The sequence below is a fragment of the Chelon labrosus genome (genome assembly GCF_963514085.1).
Source record: "Chelon labrosus genome assembly, chromosome: 5".
Taxonomy (NCBI): Eukaryota; Metazoa; Chordata; class Actinopteri; order Mugiliformes; family Mugilidae; genus Chelon; species Chelon labrosus.
In genome coordinates this window covers 14087101-14105954 of record NC_140341.1, presented here as the reverse complement: position 1 = coordinate 14105954, position 18854 = coordinate 14087101, and the positions used below count along the sequence as shown (strand labels likewise).

The 18854-nt window shown below is 43.6% G+C and overlaps 1 protein-coding gene across 1 annotated transcript in view; it reads left to right on the top strand.

Moving 5' to 3' along the window:
• Positions 1 to 1306: 1306 nt before the first annotated feature.
• myo16 (myosin XVI) overlaps positions 1307 to 18854 on the top strand; it is a gene marked incomplete at its 5' end in the record, with an annotated part of 75581 nt that continues 58033 nt past the window's right edge. The window contains 3 exon segments of the mRNA XM_084545362.1: positions 1307 to 1334; positions 6026 to 6295; positions 18650 to 18720. Of these exon segments, the coding sequence (XP_084401488.1) occupies positions 1307 to 1334; positions 6026 to 6295; positions 18650 to 18720 (369 nt within the window).

The window sequence follows — 18854 nt, the reverse complement described above, 5'->3', positions numbered from 1 at the left end:
ACGGTCACGCGTTGCTTCTCCATCTCTTTTTTCCCCCCTCCTTTTTCATTCACTCTGTCTTCCTCATGCAGCCTCACGTTCTCTCACCCTTCTTGGCAAATCCTCCTTTTAATGCACAGCTTACTTATTCATGTATGCAAATCAGCCTTAAAGCACAAAATCATAGAGGTTTGCCCTACAGACACACTAACACTGCAAGCACATAGATCATATTGCGTCACTCTGTGTGTGTAGTATGTGTGTGTGTGTGCTGCTGCATGATAAGTGCATTATAGATTGCCTGTTAATGGACTGGTCCCTACCCTTACCGTTCTAGTAAACTATACTTATCTGTAGTTAATTTGGGCCCAGTTTAATACCACTCATGAGCACTTAACCTGTCACCGCACCAAAAGCCGCACTGCAGCAGCGTTGCCTCTCATCCTCTCTTTAGCTGTCCTTCTTCAAATTTAAACGCTCCCCCTCTCTCCCCATTTCCTGCTACCTCTTGCTTGTTTCTCTTTCTCTTGCTCCCCCTGCTGTATCTGCATCCCCTCTGTTTTTTTTTTTCATTCTAATTTCTGTTCATCTGCGCTCCCGAATAACCTCCCTTACCATCTCCTCATCTCTGTCTTTGACTGTTACATGTAAGGATGCTCGATGAAAATCCCCCTTTTTTGACTCAATGAGCGAAGGATAGTCGGTAGATGTGTGCATCTGTATGAGTCACTGCATGTGTGTGTGTGTATTTGCGATAAGAAAGACACCGCGAGGGGTGTGTGTAAGGAGGTGAAGAGCATTGCGTCATTGGGGGTGTGTTGAGCGGGAGGAGGGCTGAGCCGGCTGTCAGTCAGTGACGCCAGTGGAGCACGTGCGTCGGCTATGGCTGGGAAGACGTTGAGCGGCGGTGATCTGGCTGTAGGCGAGAAGAGCTAGGAACAGCCGCAGCTCCCTCGTTGCTGACGGGTTGACCGAGGGAGTGTGTGTCTGCTTGTGTGTGTGTGTGGGAGTGTGTGCGTGCGCGGTTGTGTGTGTGTGTGTGTGAAAGAGAGGGAGTCAGGGAGTGTGTGCATGTAGATGCTGCATGGGCTGCAACCGGAGCTGCTACTGCTGCTGGTGAATAATGCAGACAGGGGAACGGAGTTTGGATAGCATGCAGGGAGCCAGATTAATAATGCATCGTGCCGGTTACGAGCTCTGCATTAGTTAGTTTATCCGGAACCTGTAGCTGCCTACTATCTATCCGCCTGCCTGCCTGACTCACTGACTCCCTGCTTACCTTTCTGCCCTTCCATTTGACTGGCGGACAGTCTGATATACTCAGAAAATGTCTCACTACCATTTCATCAAATGTTGTAAGTATCCATTCAGCAGCTTGATATTTATGCATGCAAGTGTACTCGTGTCTGCCTCAGCCGTGGGTGTGTATTAGCACTTACTATATATATCTATATATATATATATATGCAGGATGTCATACTGTATGTGAATTGGGTTCTTTTGCTGCAGCAGAGTCTAAACTTCAAATGGCTATTGGTGCATGTGTGTGTGTGCGTGCAGTAGGTGGGTGTGTGAGCTTGCTGCAGAGAGCTGCCGCAGATGTGTGAAGTTGACCGGTGGATGCGGCAGGTAGCAGCAAAAAAAGGGGGTGAAAGATGAAACATGACATTGAGCCCACAAACATTTAAATCCCACGGGCGTCTGGCATGCCCATAACACAGTAGCAGGCGGACGGAGAGAGAAAGTCGTTTCACAGGGAGAGGGAGGGACAGATGGAGAGAAAGCGAGGGTGATTTAGAGGAGCGCCGGAGAGAGTGAGGGAATGGCAGGACTGGAAAATGGAAAGGAGGTGAGGACGGGATGAGTGACATATTAGGAATGCGGCCAAGAGTGGTGAGCGGATTCACGGAGGAACGGGGGGGGGAAAGAGATGCTGGTATTTCTTGAGGTAATGGCAAAGAAGACAGGAAAGAGGGAGAATAAAAAAAGAGGACAGATAAGTGAGCTCAATCATAGAGGTGACAGAGGCTGTCAAAGTCTCTCCTTGACACTGAGAAGCATACCTGTCTCACCCCCTCATCCATCCCCATCCCTCCCCGCTACACAGCTTTCATTTATGGCATCTGCAGTTTGCATCCTGTACGTGTGTGTGTGTGTTTGCGTACGTGTGTGTGTGTGTGTGCTATTTTCTAATTTACTACCCCTTGCAGCCTTGTCAGTGTTATTAGCTGGAGCCTGCACGGGATGTTCTACATTCAATCAATAACTGATAGCCAGGAGATGGGATGGCACAAGAGGAAAGCTTTCCCCGTCTCTCTCTATATGTTTCCACTCACTCCATCCCTCTCACATTCATTCAGCCCTGTTTCCCTTCTGTCCTTCCCCACTCTCACTCGTATATCATCCATTCGTTCACAGCCATTCATCCAACAGGAGCGATAATTATTTTCTTTGACCAGTTTGGTGCATTGGGGCGCTGTGCTGCTGGACGTGGTTCTGTGCAAATATTGACAAAGAATTTGAACAATTTGAGCGGGTATGGTTGCAGGTGCTTTAAGCTGAGGCGGATCTGCACGCTGTTTTCACGTCGAAAAATGGAGTTCCGAGCATTTATTGGGTGAATTCCCATTCTTTCTTATTGATTTTTGATGTTACAGTCAAAATAAGGAAATGCTCCTGGGGATGATCTGCTAGACCAGTCAATATTTTTGTATTTATAAAGCATTTAGCTTCACTGCATACAGCAGATTATGACAAATCAGGTGCGACAGATTTATTTTAAAATACAACATCATGTGCATGCACTGAACCTCAAAGCACATATGAAAGTAGTCAAATGAATTAGTATCGCTTCATGGAAATATCTTTAATACCATAATGTTTCTTTACTTTAGGTTGGTTTGCTGCTTTTGATGCAGAATTTTCTTAATCCATCTGCTACTCACTGTATACACTTTAATGTCTCGCGTGTCCGCGCCAGTGTGTCACCTCATGGGACGTCCATTGTGTGCAGGGGCCTTGAAATCTGCCTAACAGGTGATGTATGAAGGTGGCAAAGAGAGTGAAGGTTAAACGCCAGCCAGGCCAAGGAACGGGTAACGGATAGCAGCCACAGCGAGGGCATGGAGGGAGATGGCGTTCACGTTGCTGTCATCTGTGTGACTGAACCGGCAGAGCTGCTGTTTCTACCGCTACTTACCAAGTAGAGTGTGCACTCCTGTGTGCCGCCCGTGTCCATTCTCTCACAGTTTAAAACTAAACAGCCAATGGAAGACAAGTCACGGTGAAAAAATAGTTTACAGTATCATCAAACTTCAAACTGTGACCAATTTCTGCTTTTGTTTCACTTCTTTGAGCTCTGTACTCACAGTAGTTATCCAAGCTGTGTGTGCATGCAGTTACTTTGAGCTTAATGCACCAGGAGCGGGTATCTATGTAGTTTTAGCCAGGTTTCTACCATATAAGCACAATGAACGCAGACAAATATAAAGGACTGAAGGGAAGAGTAGGGGAGAAATATGTGAGACTAGATGAGAGAGCGAGCCAGGAAGGATGCTGGACTGTGGAGAAATACAGCCGTGTGATATTAGAAAAAGCAGCCTATGCTGAGCGTGTTTCTCTGTTTATGTGCGAGTGTCTGCAGAACTGGCAGCCAAGTTCCCGAAATAAAATACAGTCGAAGCACCTGGCGTGAGCAGTGTAATAATGACCCCCTCCTCCTCCTCCTCCTCCTCTTGTCTGGAACCTGAATATAAAAGAACTGTTTTTACATGTCTAACCAGAGCAGATGGCACTGGTGTATTGTGCAGGAGGTGTGTGTGTGTGTGTGTGTGTGGCAAGAGGGTGGGGTGGGGGCAGGTGTTTGAATGAATGCGTGGATCTATATCAAACAGCGAATACAAATCGCATAAAAACACAGCAGCGCCTTTTTGTGTGTGTGTGTGTGTGTGTGTGTGTGTGTGTGTGGATGTCTTTGTCTCTGCCTGATAGAGATCTAGTCCGAAAACACACCTCAGCCCCCTGCGAATGAGAAACGGCTGAATACTGTACAAAGTAGACTCAGGCCGTCGTCGGTACGCTGGTGTCCCCTGGGGCCAAGTTTGGAACATCTTTTATTTTTATGTTGTTTTACCCTCCCTGAACGTTAACGCTGCCCGAAGTGGAGCTTCAGACACAAATTTCACGCCACGTCTCTCAGATGCCAGCACCATTGCCAGGCTCATTGGCACCACTTCTGTTTTTTGGCATAAAACACCGTGTATTATCCTAGAAACTATTTTAATTAGCTTACCATCAGATACGAGCATATTTCTGATAATATTAAGGACAATAGTGTCTTATGTGAGGTACGAGTGCAACACTTGTTTAATGCAAATGAGATCATGCACCAGGAGTATACTCCTGAGCAGCTAAAATAATGGTTTGTCAGCTAGTATTTCTCAAAGAGAAGATTTTGTGATTTGAATTCAATAGAAGCCGTTTCCTCTTCAACAATGAGACATACTGTGTTGAGTCTGACACAGAACTCAGCTATCTACCTTGCCAGACTATCCTCTCTTGATGGTGACAGCTTGTGGGAAGAGTTCACCTGCTTTCCAGGCAATGCGAGAGAGCAGTGTGCAGTTTAAAATTTAGTTTTTAAGAGATTCGCTGGGTCTGTCTCAAAACTCTTCCTAGGCTGAGTGAATATGTGAGTGTCTGCAGAACTGGCGGCCAAGTTCCTAAAATCCGCAACTCTCCTGCCTTCTCCACGTCGTCTACATGTTGCTCAGCGGCTGTGGGTACACAATTGACCAGGTTCCAAATCTAGCTGCTGTTATTAATGTGACAATACAAACAGCTGTGACGTTTTTGCGGATAGGTTGCCCTCAATTTGCCCAGATCCCCTTGCCTACGGCTACGTCTCTGGCTACCATTTCTAAAACCACTCTTTGCATTAACTTGGTGGTAAAATGTGACAAATCAGTCAAACGTCTGGATGTAGTATTCGGGGATATTTCTAGAAATGGTGAAGTGGCGAGAAAGAGGCGAGGGGCTTGGTCAACACGCACCGCTACAAAAATATCCCGCTAATGCAATGCTTAGTAAACAGAGAACGTGGGCTCGGTTATACTAAAAGACTCAGGAGAAAGGAGCGAGACAAAAAGGAAAAAGTGTTGCATTAAAGCAGATCAATGAACAGACAAAAAATGCTCCAAGGAGGGGAGAATGATAACAAAATGGGCTCGGAAAGACAAGAGCAACGAAAGAGCGGCTTTGAGTCTGATAAAAGAAGGAATGAGATATAGAGACAGCCGAGCCATGGAGACTTGAAGAAAAACACACCATGCAGTCATCTCTGCAACGTCGTGTCTCGTCTAGACTTTTTATTTTCCCGGTCCTTTGGGCTGACTATGACCTGAATTTGTCAAATTATGAGTTCTTATCAGATTGCACTCACACTACTTTAAACTTAAAACTCACTGCATGTAATATTTGAACCCTCTCTTATCTCGCTCTTAGCTCACCTGCTGCACAGTCAATGTACATCTTAATCACCTGAGCAGACCATAATAGGCTCGGCAGCTGCTTCGTGATGAGATCTGTTTGGCTAAGTTCCACTGAGAAGCGGGGAGATTATGCACAGTCAGGAGAATTGCTACACTCTGGTGGGACAGGACAAGCAACGCATAAAGCGCTGGGACGCCTCACTCAACCCGCCGCAGGGCTAAACCGACAGCAAATATCCTTTACAGTAAATATGCTAAACGGCGGGCCCACACGCAACTGGGCAAACTGCTGATGCAGACATGAAAGCTCACTTGCGTGAACACAAAACAATAACCCAGTCACACGTTTCAGCCTGAAGGTGAACCTGACAGCGATAGTGTGCTTTATCACACGAGCCCTGTCTCATTAGCTCAGTATCAAACAATGTGGAGGAAATACTAGGGACTCAGATCTCGTGTGAATATATTTCATTTGTTTTCTTTGCCACTACGTTATTTTCTGCCACCGAACGTCTTTATCATTATCTCTTTTTCTGCCTTTCTCTCATTCCCACCAGGCTGTTTCCAACTATGTAATGTCTTTCGTCAAAACATGGAGATAGACCAGTGTCTGCTGGAGTCTCTCCCCCTCGGCCAGCGCCAGCGGCTGGTCAGGAGGATGCGCTGTGACCAAATCAGGGCGTACTATGAGAGGGAAAAGAGCCTTCAGCGCCAGCAAGGCGGCATCAAGGTCCGAGCCCCGTCCACCCACCGGAAGAAGCACCGCGTCCGCTTCAGCCTCGCCGACGTCATACAAGATGCCGTCATTCGCCATGACGACAAAGAAGGTTTGTGTGTTTGTAATATAGTGTATGTAGACGACTGCTTTCTAGATTTTTTTCATGTTGTCACCTACCGGACACACGCAATCACACACATATGCAGCTGCTTTTGTGCTGCTTTGCTCCAAGTCACACGATTTGTTCTGCTGGAAGTCGCCCACTTGACTGAGGAGAGCAGAGTGAAGCTCTTAAGCTGATACAAACAGTTCTCAGAGACACAAATACCTCACCAGAGATGATGATGTCGGATGATGGGAGCAAACTATAATTGTCCTGGACTCCAGGTTTGCTTTTGTTGTCTTCCACCCGCGCCTGTTCTGCGCCGCTGACGGTTGGATGAAATGTTCTTTAAAGATTAGCAAATGCAAAAATATCAGCAGAATACATGACACAGCTTCTTGCCTGGTTGCCCTGATGACACAGCTGTGAATAACAGTGTGCTTGTGGGCTCAGGATGTGTGATTTCATATTCCAGCATAAAACCAAGTGATGCATCAGAACACATATTACCATGTTTTATTACGAGCCCGGGAACAATGAATCCTGGGCATTGTTGAGCAAGCAATTGGTGGCTTGCCAGTGCTTGAATTAATTTTGTTATTAAAAACGCATGTGACCTTGAAAATAATCGTCGGTGGAGCATTTAAAGACGGTTAACACCTTTTTTTATGGCATCAGAATTGTTGTGTTATTATAATGTGTAAATTTGTCACTTTTTACACTGGTTAATCAGTCAGTGTTTAATGGGAATTGCAGTAAAGTGAAGCAATGACTTCCTCAGTTAGTGCAGTGCTTACCAGGATGCACTGCATGTGAGCTACTCACTCTCAGTCTCCAAACCCTACCCAGCTCATTGAGGTTTCAAACCAGGTATGTCTTCCAGCTTTGTGTACGTTAGACATCTGAAATAATGTTCTTCTTCTACTACTATTTGTCCAGAACGAAAAATAAATGATTAGATTACATCTGTGCAACAAGAAACCGCTCAAATAATCTGTAGATGTAACATTACTCACTCTTAGTCCTTTTTGGGGGGAATCTTGGAGAAGGTCTCTGACCACCTCTATGTGGGTGAAGACAGTGTTGTAAGACAAACATGGTCTTCTTCAGGGTTGGTGTCAACAACAGTGTCCAACAAAAACAGCCCGCACTCATCACGGCAGAAGAATGGTTCACCTTCTGTTGGAAATTTGAGCAAAAGGCACCACCAGTCACACTTTGCTTACTTCTCTTGCAAAGCTAATGCAGCTGCAGCCTCTTCCTCTCTCCACTGGAATGATGATTCCTCTCGCTGCTGCATTCCTTGTGCAATAAGCTCTGGCTCAAATGCGCTGACTGACTACCTGAGTAAACCAATACGCTGAAAGTACCCTTGTCCATAACTTCCTAAAAAGAGAGGCTGTAAAACTGCAAAGCGATCCACTGTGTGCCTTTTTGTGTCCCCTTTTGTGTCTGAGAATGTTTCCGTCAGTGTATCTGTGTGCAGTCCTCGTTCGCTCGTTTATCCGCTGTCACACGGAGGAAAGCTACTTCAAGCTTTTCAGACTATAAATTGCACCTGCTCTCAGGCCGTGGGCATGAGCAGGATTCCACTTTGTCTCCCAGCAAAAATACGATGATTGCCACGTAGTTCAATAAACTCATGAGATTTAAAGGGACTTCACATTTTCCTAAGTGCACTGATTTCCCAGCCATCTCACGGCCTTTCTTTTTGTTTATGCCAGTCACTTACCCAGTTGTCTGAATGTATCCATGCCAGGGCTACCAGCAGTCTTTACAGGTCAGTGTGTTAATCTCTGCTCCCTTGCAGCCAGTGAGATTCAGCTGGGGTCCGTGAGAGCAGCTGGTGTGCCATTGCAACAGCCAGCCTGAAAACAGGGTTCCTTGGCTCGGTATGAATCAGATACCCCCCATGCCTAATCGTCCAAGCTCAACCATGACACTGAACTGGCACCAGGCTGCCATTTTGGCTTTGCATCGTGAAGGCCTTCTGACCCGGGGTTCAAGGCAAGAACTGGATCTAGATTAAACGAAGTAGTAGACTCATGCGCAGAAGTCCCAGCATGAGGGACCAAGTGTCAAGTGTGTCAAGGGTCTGCCTAAAAGCCTGTCTGCTCATGTCATGTTGGCCTGTCTTGTTCTTTTCAGTAGATTTCTGCATCAACTGTTTTAGGTGGATCAGTTCTTGGTACATCTTGACAATGGAACAAGTGTACTCTGGTGCTCTGAGTGAACTGTTTTTCTCACCATTGCTGCTTTGGTCTCTCTTTTGAAAAAAAGGGATAAGACTTGCCTCAGGCCTGGGCCTTCCCTAGAGTTATGTGGGAACATTTTAGATCTTTTCCGCTTAATACAAGCACAATTTAATAGAAAAGGGAACGTGTACTAGCAGGCACTGCAAGGAGAGACTGAAGTATGGTATTTAAACTAACCTCTTTTGTTTGGAAAGGACACTGCAGCAGAAATATTAAACAGGAATGTGTGACAGTGGCTAACTTTCTGTTAATTTCTTGATTCAGTCGTTCAAGCCGTTTTGTCATATCTATTACAGATATAAATACCATAGGAAAAATATGTCAATTTATTGATAATTGCTATGCTTTCAGTATTATCATTAAGACTTAATCTCATGGATTCCACCAAGAGTGACGTGCGTAATGAGACCGACAGACTGTGTCAATAAACGCCTCATAGCTGACAATTATATTCTCAACATTGCTGTTGTCTTGGATAAACTGTTTCAATTTAATTTGTTTTAAATTATCAGTAGCGTGTACCCCCAGACCATGATGGGTTATTAAAAAAAGAAGAAGAAATGGAAAGGACTCATTATTCTTTTCAAGAAATCGTGACTACAAGATAAGCAAACTAAAAGAGAAAACAGCAAAAGGAAGGAGGAAAACAGAGCCAGACAGCAAGGTTGGGTGGACTGATGCTGTCCTAATTAAAGCCTTTTTTTTTTTTTTTTGTAAGCTGACTTCAGGTTTTAGATTCATAGAAACTCAGCTGCTGACACTCTGCTGAAAAGGCGGCCATGTAATCAGGGATATCACGCACACATACAGTATATACGCATGCGCAGTCAAAAAGGGATTTATTTTCTTATCAGCCATCTCGTACAGGAAGTAAGATGAAGGACAATGAGATAGAGAGGAAAAAGGGTAAAGAAAAGGGGGGATGGGTGAACAATAGTGAGAAAAATTGGGGGGAAAAAAATAAAAAAAATTGAATAACAGCAGGAAACAGCGTTGGGTTAGGCAGGGTTAAGGTGAAAAAAATATCAATAACCCACAGGCCTGCAGTTAGATTGAAGTCCACTACAGCTCATCTCCCGTCTCCATCCCTATCCGTCATATGCAAACATCTGGCTCACTTACTTTTTTGACATTTGGTGAAATTGCTTTTCCCAAACCAATCTTTTAACTTCATAAAAGTGAGAGGCAAGTGGAACAGCAGCAGCTGTCGTCCTTATAGCCATGAAAACTATAATCAGTTTTTTTAATCATGTTTTCAATTTATCACCTGAAATACTTATATTAGTTGGCATTTTGTGTTTGTGGCTATAACTTAGATGAGGATTACCACAAAAATCAATCTACGTTGAAATGAGTTATCTAATGCGACTGTAAGAACAGTCAAAACACCTGCACACCATCATGGGACTTATCCTGAGATAAATGGTGATGAATGGTTCATCTTGTAAGAACTGTGCAGTTTAGACTTTACTGGCACTAAATGTCTACCTCTAAGAATGCTCTTAAGCACTGAAAGTTCATTACCTCCAGATTTGCAGTCTTCTTGAGACTGCATCCTGATTCCTCTTGTGCATTAATCACACTTTACATAGACAAACAAGTCTTTAGTGTCAGTCTTATAGTGGCTTGTTGCTGTGTAGTCGTTTTTTATTCAGCACAGTCTTCAGGTGAAGCCATTTTTTTTTCCTACTGGCTGTAAAGATCGCCTCGACCACATAACCAAAGGCATTTGTCTTTTTCAGCTGTGACACCAAACTCAACCAGAACTGTTGTTGGTGGGATTGTGCCCCGGTCTCCGCATTCATGTTGTGTGATCTGCTCAGTGTGCACTTTTTGGAAGTGTAATTACTGTGCAAGTGGTTCAGTTCCTGTCTAAGCGTGTATGTGTGAGTGCATGCACATACCCAAACGGTTTTCTGAACAGCCACCTTTCATTATCGATCAGCGTGTATAGATCCGTCCTGCGGCCACAGCACAGGGACTCTCATCAGTTCTCCACAGTGAGGAAGTGCAGCAAGTATAGGTAAAAGTAATTGCTTTCATTCTTGTGCAGCGGTCTGGTGCACTGCTTTAGACACAGTTCATAAAACTGAAACACGGCGTGCTTAAGGTACATAAAGTAAGAACAACACATATATTATGTGCAGTGCTGTGCAGATAATATATGTGTTGTTCTTAGTTTTTATAAAGCTATGCATTTGGTCTTAAATGAGATCAGTGCAGCAAAGCAGTTTAATCTGTCCTGTTGGCTTGAAAAGATGGACCTGTAATAAATTGAGATACATTTAAATTATCCTGGTCTAGCGTGAAGCTGTGTTTATTTAGACCAACACTATATATACACAGCTCAGCCACAACATTAAAACCACAGACAGGAGTAGTGAATAACACTGACCATATTGTAACAATGCAACCTTCTGCTAGGAAACTTTTGGACCTGGCATTCGTGTGGATGTTACTTAGACATGTACTACACACCTAGACCAGACCAGGCACCCCCACCCCATAGCAATGACACTTCTTGATGGTACCAGCCATCCCCAGCAGGATGCAGCCTGACACAGGCACACACACAAAAACGGTTTAGGAACAACAAAACAAAAACATGAAAAACATCACAAGGTGTTGACCTGGCCTCCAAATTCACTAGATCCCAAATTGATCAAGTATCTCTGGGATGATCCACAGAGGCCCCTCCCCTCAACCCATAGGACCCAAAGGCCCCCACTAACAACATTCTGTTGCCAGACACCACAGGACACCCTCAGAAAGCCCATGTCTATTCTCTGATGAGTGTCTGAACAGTGTATGCCCAGATATACCAAGAAGCAATATCTTTCTTGTTCTGTTTTTCAAAGGAACTATTCCCCTGTTGTCAAAGTAATACAGCTGAAGCTGAAAATCTATGTACAACTTACCTCTTAGCCTTCCATCCATATATTTAATCTCCACAGATGGTGAAACTCAAACCAGACAGGAAAGGACGATAGAGAAATAAGTGAATATGAATGTTACAGGAATATACTGACGCTTCTCAGCAATATACCCAGCTGGGATTAAAGACATGTCAAATACCTGTCATTTTGTGACAGGACTAGACCCAGAGATGTCGCGATGTCTTTTTGCTGCGATCCCATTTCAAACCCCATGGCGCTCCTTTAATGTCAGCTGCGTCATCAGACAGTTCATCGAAAAGTTTCCCTGGCAGAGTTTATTTGAGCTTCTAATATTAAACTTCTGGTTCAGCTGATGACTCATCGGGGTCCCTGCAGTGGTTTGGCCGGGTTAATGTGAGAGGGAGCAAATGATGTAGGAAAGCGTGAAAAATGAAAGTACTTTGTGAACTCGGTGCTCAGTTTGAAGTTAAAATTCAATTTAGATGTTTTCTTTCTATGTTCGAGTATTTTAATTAACACAACATGAAGGAAGAGAGGTCTGTAATCACACTTTTTCCCCAAATATGACCAACCTAGAAAACGGATTAAAACACATTCACTCTGCAGTTTCAATTTTCTTTAATTGCCTTTTCCTGTTAGTCTGCAGGCTGGATTTTATGAGAAGTCTTTAAGCAGCAGAAAAAGAGAGAGCAAAAAAACGGCCAACAGCTTTACCAATAATTGCTGAAAGGAACACTATAGCTGCAGTGCAGCTCTACAGTGTGCAGTATCCATTGTAGTACAATACAACTCTGATTAAAAGATCTTTTGACCTTTGATTCTACAGTGAAAGGCTGAATAAAGGGGAATTGCCGTTTTTTACAACCTGGACCTTATTTCTGGAATATTATACGATCGTTTACTCACCGATGTAATTTTGGTGTCATTTGGAGTCATTCAGGAGATATTTAGATCCAGCGGAGCACCGCATATATCCATATAGTGGGAGTGACTGGGGCAGCGAAACGCAGCCTCTAAATGACACATTATCTGCCGCGAAACTCGTTCATTTCACCAATATTTTGTTATGATACGCTAGTGCTATTCCCCGTTGAGTCCGGAGTTACCTGTTATCATCATCCGGGGTCTGTAGATTGACCTACTAACTTCTGACCTGGATGATGTCATCTCTGAGCGCCGTGCGCACCCGCGATGGTCGCCTTGTTTACCAGTCACTTGCTACTACAAATTTTTTGCAACATGGCTGAATATTTTTCTGAAGTTGTAGACGACGACTTTGTTTATGATGGACGTCCTCACCGTCTTGAGCCAGAGTATGTGGATGAGGAGCTCGATGAAAGGAGGATGCGGAGGCAGAGAGAGGAACAGCTGGTCAAAGAACAACAAAACCGCTGCGCATCTGCGAATAGATAACTGGTAACTCTGGAGTCAACGGGGAATAGCACCAGCGTATCATAACAAAATATTGGTGAAATGAACGAGTTTCGCGGCAGATAATGCGTTATTTAGAGGCTGCGTTTCGGTGCCCCAGTCACTCCCACTATATGGCCATATGTGGTGCTCCGCTGGATCTAAATATCTTCCGAACGACTCCAAATGACACCAAAGTTATAACGGTGAGTAAACGATTGTATTTTATGCCAGAAATAAGGTCCAGGTTGTAAAAAATGGCAATTCCCCTTTAATTTGCACTTCTTTGATCGAAAGTGGCACTTTAAAATACTTTGTCAAATGCATTCTTGTGTGAAAAGGCATTATCACCCTGGTGTGCTGGCATGTATTCTGTTATTACATAGACTGACGTCTGTAAAATACCACACTTCATGTCTGCACAATTGTGCACGAGAGGCCTGTTCACGATCTGCATTTAGAGTTGAGCCTTATTGGAAAATTCTACAGCACCCTTTGTTTTCAGGATTGAAACCAAAGGCAAAATGTCAAAGCTCATTTCAGAAACATGGGGCACTGAGGTGAGACGGTCCCTCGTGCGGCTATGACTGCGTGATGAGGGCCAAAGAGACAGCTGCATTTATAAAGGTGAGGGATTTGAAGGGAATCTCATGCGGGGCTGACAAGGAATGATGCTTAGCATGGAGAGAATACAGCATGTCTGGTTGTCGTATGAAGAAAATTGGCAATAATGCAATGTGATTGAGAGTGCACTAGAGATATTTGATCAGATTCATAGAATATCATGGTCCGGTAAGCTACGGAAGAGCAGAAGAATCAGAAGAGTACACTTAATTTTCAGAGTTCAGAGTTCACATCTTATGTACTCTATTTCATAAAGTTCAGCACAGAATAATATTTCTATGGCTTGCTGTACAGTCATCTTGTTTGGTACAGGAAGAAAGCATATCTGAAGCCCTGCTCCTGGGTTGAGAGGTGCAGACTGAAGAACACTGTAAAGAGCTCTTTGTAATTTTCTGTGTAGGCGAGAGATCCTGATGAGCTGTATTCAGATGTTAAACACAAATACAGGTTCAGGACAGCATCACACTGACAGCAGAGGTTTTGTAGGTGAAGATGTCACGAAATTGAAAGCCACTAATTAACCTCGGTTTCAGATGATTTGTCATATATGGATGTAACTGTGAACTTGCTCCGAGATCAGGTATTAAAGGTGAGGCAGAATGTGGATATGTTGGTAGTCTCGATAGTGATTCCTGAACCACTTTCCTCTGTCAATCTATACCTAATTTAGGTTTCATCCTGCACTCTCTCTCTCTCTCTCACTCTCTTCCACTCTATCTGCCGGTTCCTATCCGGTTGCCATGGAAACTCCACATATGTCTCGAACAGCTGTTTTGCAATTTTCCACAAAATGACAGCCGACTTTTCTTTGCGCCCACTCTCCATTTCCCTCCCGGCCACCTCCTGATACGTAAAGGGGGGCAACACACGCACACACAAGACCAAAGCCTAAGATCAGCGTATGATCAAACATCACCTGGCATATAAAAATTTAACATATTAAAAAAAGTGCCCGTTGTTGCTGTGGGACTAACGTATCTTTAGCCCCTCTCCTGTACGTTTATAAATCATTCAGTCCATATAAATCTATGTGATTTACAGCCGGGGTTCCTTTTCCCCTTCAGTTAACATTACTACAGAGATAAACTCTGTTGTCCTTCTCTTTAAACATGTGTCACAACCTTTTGCTACTTGTACCTAGTAGTAGTTCAGCACTGAACTGAACACACTGAACACAGCAGGCTCTCCGTGCTTTCTAGTATTATCGGTACATGCGTATTTTCACCTTTAGCCAATCAGATTGGTTGCCATTTCCAGCAGCTTTAGCACTTCAAGACAAGAATGACATTTGGTCCATTTTGTTTAATGGTTTTCTCTCTTTGTGGTTGCAACCGGTTTGCCTAGGATGCTTGCTGAAATTATTGAGAACTAATTGCGTTGTCAAGCTATAATTTTAAAGACAGGTTTACACTGTTTATTCTTTCGTCATTCATCTTTATTTGCTGCAATCATACAGACATTTAAGAGATCCCTTCCTAAGGCGCTGCCATTTGAAGAGATGGAGAATAAAATCCAGAGTCCTTGTTTTTGTATTTCAAGGCTCTTCTGAAGCTGATGTGAAGGCTGTGAACTACGAGGCTTTGTATTTCCTCTTAACAGAGTGTCTGTGTTTAGTTGCTGTGGATTGCAGGTGACATGAAGAGGGGATGTTGCAACGAAAAGACAGCAACTTCAGATGATATCTACATAATTTGTTAAGTAAGAACGGGAGGAAAGATTAATATTGTGTAGGTCTCCCTTGTGCCTCTAAAACAGTTGTGACTCATCAGAGAATAGACATGGACCTTCTGACGGTGTCCTGTGGTGTCTGGCAACAGGATGCTGTTAGTGGGGGCCTTTGGGTCCTGTGGGTTGAGGGGAGGGGCCTCTGTGGATCAGCTTATTCAGTTTGGGATCTAGAGAATCTGGAGGCCAGGTCAACACCTAGTGATGTTTTTCATGTTTTTTTGAGTTGTTCCTAAACCGTTTTTGTGTGTGTTCCTGTGTGAGGCTGCATCCTGCTGGGGATGGCTGCTGCCATCAAGGAGTGTCATTGCTATGGGGAGGGGGTGCCTGGTCTGGTCTAGGTGGGTGGTACATGACTAAGTAACATCCACATGGATGCCAGTTCCAAAGGTTCCCAGCAGAACATTGAATTGTCACAAGATGGTCATTCTTTGATCATTTTTGCTCAATTACCTGCAATATTTAAAACATTTGTTTTGTTTTGTTTTGTTTTTTCATTTTTTAGGAAGACAAAACATGTAAAATTTCCTGTGACTACTTCATTATAAAAGTCAACTTGTGTTGTACTATTGATTCCTAATGGCCCTATAGCCAGACAAATGGTTTTCCTTTTATACTCCCTCAGGGTCAATATGTACATCTTGACCTTTGACCCCTCTTAGACTAATTCAATAATGTGCCATAAAACTCAGACAGGTCTCTCTATCAATGCCTCACACTAAGTAGCTCCAACAGATGGGAGGTTTTACTGACCAGAGACTGCCCCGGCCAATCGCATGCACCAAAATTCAAATCATAGTTTATCTTTATCAGGAAGCAACTTGCATACATACCTAAAATTGCTTCTCCGGGTTCACTAATGAGCGGCCTTGTGATATACTGTTTCTCATAGACGAGAAACAAAGACCATTATCTATTCCCTAGTAACTACTTAAGAATTAGATGGACCTTAATTGGCGCTTCCCTGCCCAGAGCCCATACAGTATATTGAGAAATGGGGAGATAATTGTCCTGATTGGCTCCAAGGTTGGTCTGCTTGTTCCTCATCAACCATTTAAAGGCCGTTAATCACTGAAAGCCATTAGTAGACTGTAAAAATGTCTGCGTACGCTATGCGTTTGGCCTCTTTGGTATGCCTTCATCTGGAAAGCTTCTGAATTGCTAAGTCAATCCATTGATTTATAAACTAACAAGAATAATAAACCAATAAATATTGATTAATTGATGTATACATAATTTGTCGTAAAGAAACAACATTTGTTGGTCATAGCTTCTGGAATGTGAAAATCTGTTTCTCATAGTGATAATCAGATAAAACAGGATGGCTTGCAAATTGTAGTTTCTGGATCAAGATTGTTGGGATAATAGACAAATTAAATTCATTCAAACTAATTATTTGACTTAAGTGATGTTTTGATTTGACTCAAACTGAATTAATAAATTAAGATTCAAATTGTAAAAAGCTTTTTTTCCTCCTGATAAACTGATTATTCCAAACAATCACTCAAATCAGCTCAGTTTTCCACGTATATATATATGCACACACAAGGAATTTCCAAGAGAGCCCAAGTGAGCACGCTTGGGCACTTGGGAGTGGGCGCTCACGTAAGGTGCCTTGGGAGCAGTTTGGGAGTTTTTAGGTGCTTGCTCAAGTCACATCAGCCACAGCCAAAGAGGGAACTGAACCATTGATTGTACATAATATAGACAATGCGTTCCCACTTCCATGCATTGGCCAAACTGTCGCTATGGGTGGCGTAATCTTGCAACTTTGGAGCCAGAGTCTGCGCAGTATGGACCAAGAGTGGAGCCACACGGAGTCACGTTATCGAAGACCCGACCGCACTTCTGCCAGACGCGCTCTGCTCTACCTCTACCAGTTACACGGAGGTGCTGGATTATACACTGTATTTACTTATTTATTTTTTACAGCTGGTCCTACATACTGGTCCTAACTACCTAAAATGACAGAAACCATCCTTGAAAAACATTTATTTGACAAGTATTTTAGTGTTTTAATTTGGCCCAAGTCCTATCCACTAACATGGAGGAGGTGGGCAGCCAGACACCAGGGGGAGCCCTACTTGCTTTGGCTTCCCTTTTGAGGAGCGGTTCCGTTGTCCATCTTTGTACTGTCTACAGTATGGACTGAACCAGTGACCTTAAGGTTCAAAAGCAGCTTCTGTAATCACAAGGCAACAGCTATTTACTGTCTCAAAAGTAAAGGCTGTATGTCTTTTTACACATTAAAATGTCTGGTTATATATGTTCCTGAATTATAAATGTACTGCAGGCAAATTTATGCTTTATTTTTAACCAAATAAACCAAATAAAAAAAAAAAAAGGAAGGATTTATGTCAGAGCAGTTTAAAAAGACTAAATTAGTTTTGACGGGGGGTGCGCAGGTCAAACTGTTCCAGCTGAAGCCTGGATAGTATGTGTCCATGTGTAAGATGGCTCAATATTAATGCGCCATAAATATCTTGTTCAGCTGTTATTATGACTGTGCTGATTTTAATACCGGCTAGTTCAGTCATTTAGGCCGTATTGTGTTTTTTAAAATGGCATTGCTATTGGTCCTCCAGTTTATGTATTTATTAGTAGTTCAGATATAAAAAGATTACCTGCATCTGCTGTGTTAAAACACGCTGGTCCGTGTGCGCATGTCCTGCTTGTGGGTTACTTAAGAATATTTAAGTGTTAAGATCTCAGGAGGGTCGTCAACAGGGTTCATTATATAGAATTAGTGTTGCTGTTTCCAGAGCCGTTGGCTTTGCTTAATGACTGTAGTGTTTCCGTGTGTGTGTGTGTGCGTGGATGTGTGTGACAGTGGTGTCTGTCTTGGTGGTATAAAGGTCTTCCAGGGGTGAGTCAGTGTCCATCTAGTGCTGTCAGTGTCACTGAAATCACATGTGTGCATGACCACAACACCCACCATCCTCCCTCGTTACCCTCTCTTGTTGTCCATCACTCTCTGTTTATCTGCCACACACCCCAACAGACACTCTCTCACTACCTCCTGCATTTGTTCCCTGACAAAATCCATTAATTTATATAGTAAAATGACTTTGTTTAACCTGCGACTGTCTGTTTAAGGCTGACTGTGTGAACTTGTTGGCCATGTTTTGGGTTTTCTTCAGTAGATCTGTGTCAGTGTGTTACTGGGTTGTGCGGCTCGCTGGAGGTGATAGTGTGCGATGTGAGTGCGTGTAAACCCAGAGGCTTTTTGACCCGCTGCTGCAGGGAGGAGCCACCAAACACCCGCACACTCAGTCTTAACACTGATCCACACTGACGCGTCAAGGACACTCAGAGGACACTCGGCACATATCGGTTTTGATAGTGAGTGGCACAGATCGGGTTTTGTGCTTGTTCCTGCTGCGCGTGCCTCTAAGCAGACTGCCTACAGCAGGTGTTAACATATGTACTCTGTGTGTATTGCGTTGCAGTGTTGCGACTCCTGAAGGAGGGAGCAGACCCCAACACTCCCATTTCCTCTGGGGGATCCTTGCTGCACCTGGTAAGATATACCCAAACATTTTTAACAATAACGTGCAATGTACTCACATTCCCTGGGATTTACCCAGATTGAATCCATAATATATCATTATGTGTCACAGTGTTGTCACTCCTCTAATATGTTGGTGTCCTGGT